We start from the raw sequence: 12,711 nt of genomic DNA, 5'->3' as shown, positions 1-12,711 counted from the left end.
ACATGAGACAAGATTGTCTCAAAATTCCGTCTTGCAATTTGGATGTCTGTTGTTCTGTTTGTGTTTATCAATTGCCATTTTATTTGTCCATCTGTATGTTCTAGCTTAGGGGTTCTCAACTGGTTTGGCCATGGGACCCACATTTTACATGGTCATTTTTACATGGTTTACATGGTACAATTTTTATTTTTGTTTGTTACCATACACAAGTAGTGACAGATAAATCATAAGAACATCACCAAGACTTAAAAATAAACAATATTTTATTGCTGTCGTTTAACAAAATGTATCAAATTATAGAAACATTACAAAGTAAAAACGACAAATACTGTACACAGTGGTTAGGGTTAGGAAAGGTTCAGTTACCATGAACTAAACAGTTTATAAAACATGTTGTCTGGTTTCTAAATGTCGTTTTAATTTAGAAGGTTTCATGCTCTCTTGTGAGAGCACCTCACTTCTTATGACACACTGAGGCTTTACGTCTTTTTTGCCGTCAATATAAGCAAATCCATACTTTACATATTTGGGGTTATACTTGCGCTTTAACATATTTGTTGCTATAATTAAATTAAATTTCATATGTCAAACGGTACAGTTGTCGTGCACGCATTTCAAAATAAAAGTCAAAATAAGTTAAAAATTAAACTTTTGTTGTTGTTTTTTACCACACACTTCGCGACCCACTTTTGTGTCGCGACCCACCAGTTGAGAAACACTGTTCTAGCTCACGTTCATTGTGTTTTGTTGACTGCAGTTCCTAGGAAAAAATGAACGCTATGGGGCAATATGATCAGGGCTCGACAATAAATACTGCCCGATGGATGGCCTAGGGCCAGCTTGCGAGAGGCTCGGGACAGTAGACAGGATTGTTAAATATCGTAGAAGTTTAATTTGGCTGCAACTGTTTGTTAATTGGATGCAAAAACAGTCTTAAAGGGGGTCTCACAGCGGATATTAGATGGCGCTCTGTGGCACGGCAGAAATATGAACAGCCATGCATTTTAGAACTGTAAACATAGCCTAGATTTCTATCAGGGTATGTACACCGGCGGTGCAAGTAGGTGGCTGTTTGCGATGCCCAGCTATGAGCCAGGACGCTGTTCATATTTCTGCCACACCACAGAGCAGCATCTGAATAGTTTTGTTTAAATAGAAATGTGAATGTGCACGTCTGGTGTGTGTTAGTGATGCGCAGGTCATCTCATAACCCGCAGACCACAGGGTAAAGTAATTGTCTATTTAATTCTCTAGAGCCTATATTAATGTTTGAGAATGTATATTTTCATATTATTTTAAACTGAAACTAAACAGTTTAACATAGGCTACTCTTTGATTTTTTTATCATAATTATTCAATAATTATTTAATTTATGTGTATTATCATTTTATTTAACAAACCTGGTTGTGTTTTGGCTGCTAAAGTGTGTCAGACCTTGTCTGGACACACTTACTACACCTCACATGAAACAATTTTTTTCATATTAAAACTTGCTGCAATTTAGTTTTGTCATTAACGTCAAATTGGCAGAAAAATATCACCTGTGCGGTAATTTATCGCGATGAAGGACAAAACACCATATTTCTTTATCTGATTGAATGTTGTGAGCACATTGTTTTCTTCGCAACCTGGTAATAACTACGTTACGTTACCCTATTACCGTAAACAAAACCTCGAGGCTCATAATAAAAGTCAACAGCAACAGAACCCTTTATCTGCTCCACTGAACTTGATTGTGAAACGTACTGAATGAACGAAGAGAATTATAAGTGCATTGACAAACGCATCAACACAGCATATCACATCATTAAGAACCAACAGCCCTTCCTGTCATTCGAGTGGTGTCAGTGTCTGTATCAGTGTCAATAAAACAGCTTCATTCATTTTTTTAGGATATATATGTCAACTTTCTGGCATCAACTTTGTCAGCTGTTTAAATGTAATAAGAGAGCCTAGACCATTTACATACAGACTTGCCACAGTATAAGAAACAATGCAATACTAGCCTTACATAATGTGTAGTCATTAAAAATTAAGTCAAATTCGAAGTTTGAAATTAAAATTGTTCCATATTTTTTTTCCATCATTGAAAAAAAAGAGCCCATGACTCCACCTAGCATCCAACCAGCGGCATTTTTAGTTTGACATTTAACAAAAGTACCAATAATTACAAATGAATAGGCAAAGTCAGCTAAGTGATCCACATGTTGTTAAATAATTAAATATATAAAATACATGCACATTTCTGTACTGCTATTTTTGTTTGCAGTTGTTTAAAGAAAAGTTATGCGGAATAAAAAGTGTATCTATGTTTGGCTTTTGACACATTATTTAACATATGTGGCTAAGAAATAACTATTAACTTCTCTTTTTGGTGGGGCCAGGGAAAATTTTGTCAGGGCACATAAAAATCTGAAAAAATGGTCCAATTGAGGCAGTAGAAAACATCCTCAGCATTGAAACCTTATGATGCCAACAACTTTTGTTCCTTTTCAAACTAATGATAGGACAAAATGCATACTATCAAAATGTGTAGTATTTTAAATTTGCAAAAGTGTAGACAGTGCCCTCTAGTGGATTTTTTTAATCTGAAACGTGCAATGTAATGTACCCGGAGCAGCGTATCTATCTATCTATCTATCTATCTATCTATCTATCTATCTATCTATCTATCTATCTATCTATCTATCTATCTATCTATCTATCTATCTATCTATCTATCTATCTATCTATCTATCTATCTATCTATCTATCTATCTATCTATCTATCTATCTATCTATCTATCTATCTATCTATCTATCTATCTATCTATCTATCTATCTATCTATCTATCTATCTATCTATCTATCTATCCATCCATCCATCCATCCATCCATCCATCCATCCATCCATCCATCCATCCATCCATCCATCCATCCATTTGCTTATCTATCTATTTTCATCCATCTTGCTTTTGTCATTCTATCTATTTACCTGTCTGTCTGTCTGTCTGTCTGTCTGTCTATCTATATGACTTCTGTCTTTTGTAATATGTTATTTTATCAAGTTCTGTCTGTTCTATCTGTCATTCTATTCATCTATTAAATTGGTTATCGTTGCTTAACTGTCACTTCATCAATCTGTTTGGCTATTATTATTTTATCCAGTGATTGTTGTTGTTGTTGTTGTTGTCTTTATAATGCTAATGTTAATAATATAATAATAATGATACTGTTATATTTTGTGTGATATAGGTTTCATCTGTAGTGCCTCTCTCTGTTTCAGATGTTTTGTCTTCTCTTCTCAAATGCATATTAAGCAGTGTCCCATGTGTAATTTCTCTCTTTTCTCTTCCCCCTCTCTCTCTCTCTCTGGGTTTATTTCACTACTCAAACAGCTAAGAGCACATTCAAGACAGTGAGCAGCCCTTCATTAACGGAATTTGAATTAACGCGTAAGTATTTTTTTGATACTATTTTAATTGCTGAGTTGTTTCAATAGTTGTAATCTTTGAAGTGTTAACAGTCACATTCAAGCCCGAAGGCTTTCAAACTCTGTGTTCACTCCTCTGATCTCCTCTACCTCTATAACAAACACTTCCTCTAGTCTTTACGCTTTGTTGTTTAGCCTCTGGTCCTGTCATGATCTGCTGTGAGGAAGGGAAAAAAATGTACATCTATTTTGTTCTCCACCTCATTTCCACTCCCTTCATCTCATATCTTCCTCCCTTTCGCTTAGCTTTCTTTCTTTTTATTTCTCCTTGTTTTAGTGGGGTCTTTTTTCTCTGTTTCGCTAAACTGGTATTTAAACACTCTTTGACTGCACCTTCCATCTTAGATGTTTTATTCTTTAAACTGTGTTTTTCAGAGCTCAGCAAGTACAGAAGATACGCGATTGTCATGACAGCATTTAATGTTGTTGGAGAGAGTCCTTCAAGTGCACCTGTAGAGGTGTTTGTGGGAGAAGCAGGTATCGTTTTATGTCTAATTAAGATCACTCACAAAACTCAGCTGTTAAACTCAGCAACAAACTCACAAAAAAAGTGCACAATAAACCCAAACTCTCACAGTCTGCCATTTTGTTTGTCTGTCTGTCTGTCTGTTTGTTATTTTGTCTGTCCTGTCTGTTTTGTCTGTCTTTTCTGTCTGTCTTTCTGTGATTTCGTCTGTAATTTCATCTTTATGTAATTTTATCTGTCCACCTGTCTGTCTCTCTTTCTGTTTGTCATTTTGTCTATTTGTCTGTTTATTTGTCTGCCTGTCTGTCTGTCATTTTATTTGCTGTCTTTCTGTCTGTCTGTCTGTCTGTCTGTCTGTCTGTCTGTCTGTCTGTCTGTCTGTCTGTCTGTTTGTTTGTTATTTTGTCTGTCCTGTCTGTTTTGTCTGTCTTTTCTGTCTGTCTTTCTGTGATTTCGTCTGTAATTTCATCTTTCTGTCATTTTATCTGTCCACCTGTCTGTCTCTCTTTCTGTTTGTTATTTTGTCTATTTGTCTGTCTATTTGTCTGCCTGTCTGTCTGTCTGTCATTTTATTTGCTGTCTGTCTGTCTTTCTGTCTGTCTGTCTGTCTGTCTATCTGTCTGTATGTCTGTCTGTCTGTCTGTCTATGTGTCTATCTGTCTGTCATTTTATTTGTCTGTGTGTCTATCTGTATTTTATATTATCTGTATGTCTGTCTATCTGCATGTCATTTTATCTATTTGTCTGTTATTTTATTTGTCTGTTTGTCTTTCTGCATGTCTTTCTGTCTTTTGTGATTTTGTTTGTCTGTCTGTACTTTTTATCTGTCTCTGTCTTTTATTTTATCTGTCTCTGTTTGTCTGTCTGTCTGTCTGTCATTTTATCTATCCACCTGTCTGTCTGTCTGTCCGTCCGTCCGTCCGTCCGTCCGTCCGTCCGTCTGTCTGTCTGTCGGTCTGTCTGTATGTCCGATATCTGGCTGTCATTTTATCTATCCATCTGTTTGTCTTTCACTTTATATGTACGTCTGTTTGTATGTAATTTTGTCTATGCGTCTGTCTGTTTATCTGTTTATCTTTCTGTCTATGTGTCTCTCTGTCTGTTTGTCTGTCTTTTTATCTGTCTGTCTTTCTGTGGTTTTGTCTGTCATTTTATGTGTCTGTCTGTCAGTCATTTTATCTGTCTCTGTCTCTCTATTTGTCTATTTGTGATTTTGTCTGTCTCATTTTATCTGTTCACCTGTCTGTCTGTCCGTCTATCTGTCAGTCATTTTGTCTGTCTGTCTGTCTGTCTGTCTGTCTGTCTGTCTGTCTGTCTGTCTGTCTGTCTGTCTGTCAGTTTGTCTGTCTATTCATCTATCTGTCTGTCATTTTGTCTGTCTGTCATTTTGTCTGTCTGTCTGTCTGTCTATTTATCTGTCTGTCGTTTTTTTCTGTCTATCTATCTGTCTATGCATATGCCTCTATCTATCCGTCTGTCTGTTTATCTGTCTCTCTCTGCCACTCTGTCTGTTTGTCATTTTATCTCTGTGTGTCTGTCATTGTAAAATCTGTCTGTCTATCTGTTTGTCTATCTATCTTATATATATATATATATATATATATATATATATATATATATATATATATATATATATATATATATATATATATATATATATATATATATATATATATATATATATATATATATATATCTGTCTGTCTGTCTGTCTCTCGGACTGCCTGTTTGTCTGTCTATCTGTCTGTCGTTTTGTCTGTCTATTCATCTATCTGTCTATCATTTTGTCCGTCTATCTATCTATCTATCTATCTATCTATCTATCTATCTATCTATCTATCTATCTATCTATCTATCTATCTATCTATCTATCTATCTATCTATCTATCTATCTATCTATCTATCATCTATCTATCTATCTATCTATCTGTGTATGCATATCTATCTATCTGTCTGTCTGTCTATCTGTCTGTCTGTCATTGTAACTGTCTGTCTATCTATCAAATCTGTCTGTTTATCTGTTTGTCTTTCTATCATATAAATCTGTCTGTCTTTCTATCTATCATCTCTGTCTATTTGTCCACGGTCAACCCAAAGAAACTTTTTTTCACATGTTGCTTTTCTTAGATCACACATTGTGTGTATATATATGTGCATGTGAAGCTCTGTTTGAAGGTTGTTTGTGGCTGAGCACTTAGCGTTCAGGAATTGGTAACGAGGAGTACATTTGCACATTAGTGATAAGAGTGAGATGAATATTATACACAGTCCTTCCTCAAAGTCACACAGCCTGTTTGATCTGATATTAGCTCTGTGGAAAAGAAAAGGGGGACATGAATCCCACTTTGTGGACCAATTATCTGCACAGCCTATTAGACAACGCTAAGCAGATCCATTTGCATGACCTATTGATAATGTGCTGTAGACCAGTTTCAACTATCCAGCGGAAATCAATTTTGCCAGCGATGTGTTGTCTGGTGGGGTATTTCTATAAAAGCAACAAGTTATTTCATAGGCAAGACACAGCAGGTGAATAGAGTAAAAAACATGAACTAATAGTCATCACTATATTTTCAAAGTTGCTGTCAGGATCAAAAATTATTCCAAGACTCAGGAAGATTCATTTTTAAAGACTTATGTTCTTGCAGCAAGGGAACAATACAAAAGGAACACATATACATGTAGCAGTATATAATCAAAGTAAGATTTATGAAAAAATACCTTGATTGTTATCTCATAAACACAACCAAGCCTTAAAAATACACTCTGGACCACCCTTTTAAAGAAATTGAGTAAACCCATTCTGGTTGCTCAAAGGGCAGTCCTTTGAGACCAGTTTTATACAGGCATACGAACAGGTTGTAAAAGAGCAGTGTCTAATCATTGGTCTAAACAGTTTAATTGGTAAAATCCTGTTGATCATATAATCTAATATATCCTGCAACTGGCACATTCCCACCATTCAACTGAGTGAAAACTTCAATTGAGCAAGTGATTATATCAAGAAGCACATACATTTGTAACATTAACTTTTGGTTGCTTTAAAAGTATACATATATAAAAGAATATGAATAGAATATATGGAAATTAATACAATTAATTTATTCAAAAATTGATTACATTAAGAATTGCATTTTTTTTTTGTATTGCAAGTTCTCTAAAATGTAATGCTTGAATATGTAGTACAGAAATCTTGCATATTTATTTATTTATTTATTTATTTATTTATTTATTTATTTATTTATTTATTTATTTATTTATTGTTTCATATTATTTATTTTTTACCTTTAATCATCAATCAGTCATATATTATTATAACTATTATTTTATTTATTTATTTATATATATATATATATTATATATATATATATTTATATATTTACTGACATATTAGATTTAAAGGTTCTTACAAAGAGGATTTTGAGAATCTCTTTTTATCCCTCCATAATTCACAAAATACAGCCAGAAAAATTTTTGTACTCAAGATTTTTGTTGAATAAAATGTTTTATATAACCATGCAAGTAAACATGAACACATCTGTCTGTAAAAAAAAATCTTAGTAGACAAAACACCTAAAACTATTTTATTTTATTTCATTATTTTGTTAAAGAGCCCCTATTATGCATTTTAAAAGGTCATAATTTGGATTTTGGGGGTCTCCAACAACAGCCTGATATGCAAGCAAGGTTAATAAATACCTTCATTGTCTTTTATAATATACATTTATTTTTGCCTGATTATCACAACGACTCCCATATGATTTGTTCAGCGATTCATTTGTTCCCAAACCCCTCCTTAGCACGATGCTAATCTGCGCTGATTAGTCTGATGACCCAGTCTGTTGCAATTGCTCAACAGCGTTCAGTGCAAGACTGAGAGAAACACCCACCATGACTTATCAACACTGTTGAAGTAGCCAGAGTTCAGTATGTATATGTGTGAGCCCAATGCAGGAGTGCATTAAAGCAATGCAGTTAAACACCAGCATATTAGCCACAGCCATATCACCCTGCAGCCCAAGACCGGTTACTCACTGAAGCTAAGCAGGGCTGAGCCTGGTCAGTACCTGGATGGGAGACCACTAGGGAACACTAGGTTGCTGTTGGAAGTGGTGTTAGTGAGGCCAGCAGGGGGCGCTCAACCTGTGGTCTGTGTGAGTCCTAATGCCCCAGTAAAAGTGAAGGGGACACTATACTGTCAGTGGGCGCCGTCTTTCGGATGAGACGTTAAACTGAGGTCCTGACTCTCTGTGGTCATTAAAAATCCCATGGCACTTCTCGTGAAAGAGCAGGGGTGTAACCCCGGTGTCCTGGCCAAAGTCCCTCTATCGGCCCTTACGATCATGGCCTCCCAATCATCCCCTTCCACCGAATTGGCTCGATCACTGCATGTCTCTCCACTCCACCAATAGCTGGTGTGTGGTGAGCGCACTGGCGCCGTTGTCCTGTGGCAGCTGTCGCATCATCCAAGTGGATGCTGCACACTGGTGGTGGTGTGGAGAGACCCCCCTCATGATTGTAAAGCGCTTTGGGTGTATGGCCATACACAATAAATGCGCTATATAAATACACATTACATTACATTACATTACATTACATTATTACTCTACTCTTAACCATAAGTAAAAACAACGACACACATTCAGTATTAATCCACACAAAGCTGAATTATTTTGAAACTTGACCGCCGCACGTGTGTAGAAACAGCTGATAGTGGCCATAGCAACGACAAATGTCAGAGGATCACAAGCTCACAAACACATTTAAATTGGTAAAGAAAGCGGCACGTGCCACATTTTCAACGTGGTTTTAGACATGAAATGAAAATATAAAGAGTTAACCAGATACAGTATAAGCCACGTGGAACGATTATAAGCAACAAAGCACAATTAAATACAGTTTGCAAGCTAAAGAAAACAAGGAGGCAACCATTTTAATCAAACTTACACTTGTGAAATGGAGGAAGAAACTGATCCACGAACTGTGTACTGTATACTGTAAACAAAGTCAATATTTTCTGATCCTTCCTTTAACAAATGGCCGACAAATCCTGTTGCAGGGTAGATTATTCCATTATTCACCAGGACATTCACTTATTAATGTTCACTCTTTTTCAGTCATGATCAGTCCCACACACACCCGCACTCTGCTAGTGTCTAAAGGGAAAGGCTCGTTCATGTTTTACCGGATCCTGCACTTGATATTTGGTATTGTTTCATATCGACGTCGAAATGAACAGGCAAAAGATCTTGACGAACTACGAATCATTTAAATGACTCTGAGTAAACTGTTTTATTAATATTTTTAAACAACTTTCAGACTTAAACATCTGCTGGATGATTCTATTCACTTAGAGCTGTGTTGCACCCTAAATCAAAGGTAATTAAAAATATATATATAAAAGAGGCTCTTTAATCAACATTTATAAACAGATATTTCTAAAGTGCTATAAACAAAACACTTAAATTGGCATTTTAAAAGTTTTCTTTTATATCGACTGAAGAAAATGTCTAATTTCAAAATTGACAGATATGAAAATCTGTGTTTAAGTCCGTATCTCACTTTAAATAAAGGCAGCCATAATGTCACACCTCACACTGTGTGTAATCACTGTTATTATATATTCACCATGTTCAAGAGCTTTTGCGAATACTCTATATATCAAACAGGGTGCATGATATGACCTTCTTTCAGTCTATAGGCTGTGTTTGTGTGTGTGAATGTGTGTCAAAGTTAATTTGACTGTAAATTCATCTGATATGTAGAGCATTATGAAAGCCCATTACCTAAGCTAATTTAAAAAATGAGCCGTGTGCACAAATCAGATTAGTGTGCACATCTGACCTCTCTGAACAATGACGGCACATCATTAAATACATCGTCCCTCTGGCATGACTTTAACACGCAAAGACAACAAGGCCATCTTAATTATACATCTCTCATTACAGAAGTGTAGAATGAGCTGAAATAAGAGTTTCACACGTACAGCTGAAAGTCACACAAGTCCAACTGAACAACACATCTGTGAAATATATAGCTGTGTTTGAGTGACGGGAGTGATTGTGAAGTGATGTAGCTTGTAGTAAAATGGAAATCCATAGAAAAATGTATCTTATACATACTTTTTTCCCCCTTTGCTTAGTCCCTTTATTCATCAGGGGTCTCCACAGCAGAATGAACAGCCAACTTATACAGCACATATTTTACACAACGGATACCCTTTCAGCTGCAACCCAGTACTGGAAAAAATATATATGAAGAGTTTCGATGCAAAAACCTCTTAAAGCCATTTGATATTTTCTTCTAAAACTAGCATTTTTCTCAGACTCCTGTCTGTAGGCTCAGTAATTTTACATTCATACTGACGAATAATGAATAACATTTCAAGTGAAATAACTACACGTAAACATAGGAGGCTAAAACAAATGCTAATTTTAGGTGAGTTTTCAACATCGTAAAAACGTTTTTGCATCTGAACTCTTATATATATCTGTAACATATGTATAGTGTATTATTAATAATAATATTTTCATAATAGAATTTATATATTTATTACAATGTTTTGTATATATTAATATGTATATATTTTACAGTATTAATTTTTAAAGAAATTAATTTAAGCAGTTAATTCAATTATAGAAAAATTATAAATTTAAAATATAAAAATATAATTTTTTAATAATTCATTTAAATATTATAATAAATTTTTTTTTAATATAAATAATCAAACAGGAATAAATAATTAAACAAATTGTAAATACATATTAAAAGGCAGGACAATGCATAGTGCCAAAAATGTGTGTTTTGTTTTTTTTGTAAACAAAATAAAATTGTCCTTATATACATTAAAATTCTATTAAAAAGCATAATATATTATAATAATATATTACAATATTAAGGTCGCTGGGTCGCTGGTTCGAACCTTGGCTCAGTTGGCGTTTCTGTGTGATGTTCTGTGTGAACATGATCTATTGGGGAATTGAACAAGCTAAATTGGCCATAGTGTATTTGTGTGAATGAAAGAGTGTATAAGTGTATCTTAGTATTAGGATGCCAGTGGAAAAGCATCCGCTGTGTAAAACATTGCTGTGGCAACCCCTGATTAATAAAGGGACTAAGCCAAAAAGAAAATGAATGAATGATATTTATATTTTAATTCAATTAATTCTGTAATAATACTAATTGAATTATTGTTTAATTATTTTTTATTAAATCTATAATAATCTATAAGATATTAATTAATTTAAATTAACCATTGCAAAAAAACAAATAATAGTTACATTTACTGCAATTACATATTTATTTCAGTAGAAAAATATATATTGTGCCAAAGACATGTTTTTTTCTTGAATATAAAGCTGAAGTTCGACAGCTGGTCTTTTTACAGAGACATTACATTTGGTGCATCTCAGTGCGCCAATAAATCACTAAAGTTTCCTTTCAGTTTAGTCCCTGTTCATTATGGCATAGAGAAATGTCATCTGGCATTTGGCCTTTATATGAGGCAGATAGTCTATAAAATAAATGGTTTTCCCACTGTGATGGTTTTGTTATGACTTATTCTATCCCCTGTTGACACAGGCATGTTTGACTTGCTTTAAAATTCTGGTGTTATGTGTGTTTGTGTTCACAGCTCCGTCAGTGGCTCCTCAGAACATTCAGGTGAAGTCAGTGTCCTCCAATCAGCTGGATGTGGAGTGGCAGCCTCCACCTGTGGAGACGCAAAATGGAAATATTCAGGGATACAAGGTGAGGAGAATAGATTTTAGACAAATTATTATCCTTATGAACATTTATTTTCAGTCTAATGTAAAAAAAAAAAACATCCCAAATACATTTAATTTTTACCACTAAACTAAATGTTCTGCCTGTGTATATATATATATATATATATATATATATATATATATATATATATATATATATATATATATATATATATATATATATATAATGAAATATAGCATTTTATTTTATTTTTTTCAAAACAATTTTTTTCTGTCTGTTTGCAGGATTTTTGCATATTTGTTTGCATATTTAAATTACAAATTGTTTAAACTTAAAGCACAACAATTACAATTCATTGTGTAATTATTCAAGTGGGGAAATACAGTAATCATTAAACTATTAGTAATGTTTTTATTTGATTGGTAACACCCATATACTTCAGTTGTTTAAATATTTAATTATATTATTGAATATAATTCAATTATAGAAAAATAATAAAATGTAAAATATGAAAATATTAATTGAATCAATTTAAATGTAACATTATAATTAAACAAATAATAAATACATTTATTGCAATTACATATTAATTTACAGTTAAATATATTAAAATATAGATTAAAGGAGCTAATAATTTTGACCTACTAACGTTTTTTAAAAAATTAAAAACTGCTTTTATTCTTGCCAAAATAAAACATATATATATATATATATATATATATATATATATATATATATATATATATATATATATATATATATATATATATATATATATATATATATATTATAAACACATTTATTTTTAAATCAGATTTGCACATGTAAGGTATAAATTTGTATTTCATCAGTTTTTACAAAAAAATATATATACTGTGGTCCCTCATTTATCATTTTAAGTGAAATATCCATGAAGTATTGACAGCTTTATTTTTTACAATTATTATAGATGTTTTAAGGCTGTAAAACTTTATACACATTTCTCAGACAGGCATTACCATTTCCACACTTTTCTCTCTTGTATAAACACTTTCAAAGTTCAAAC

The 12,711-nt window shown here is 33.4% G+C and overlaps 1 protein-coding gene across 17 annotated transcripts in view; it reads left to right on the top strand.

Annotated features, from left to right (window-relative positions):
• The window catches only part of sdk1b (sidekick cell adhesion molecule 1b), a 452,496-nt gene that overhangs the window by 420,704 nt on the left and 19,081 nt on the right, over positions 1-12,711 (top strand). For all 17 annotated transcript variants that reach the window (XM_073949377.1, XM_073949383.1, XM_073949375.1 and 14 more), the window contains 3 exons: positions 3,378-3,434; positions 3,848-3,949; positions 11,572-11,687. In XM_073949377.1, the coding sequence (XP_073805478.1) occupies positions 3,378-3,434; positions 3,848-3,949; positions 11,572-11,687 (275 nt within the window). The remainder of the gene's footprint in view (positions 1-3,377; positions 3,435-3,847; positions 3,950-11,571; positions 11,688-12,711) is intronic.

This window comes from Danio rerio, chromosome 1 (assembly GCF_049306965.1).
Source record: "Danio rerio strain Tuebingen ecotype United States chromosome 1, GRCz12tu, whole genome shotgun sequence".
Lineage (NCBI taxonomy): Eukaryota > Metazoa > Chordata > Actinopteri > Cypriniformes > Danionidae > Danio > Danio rerio.
This window is presented reverse-complemented; position numbering and strand designations above follow the sequence as displayed.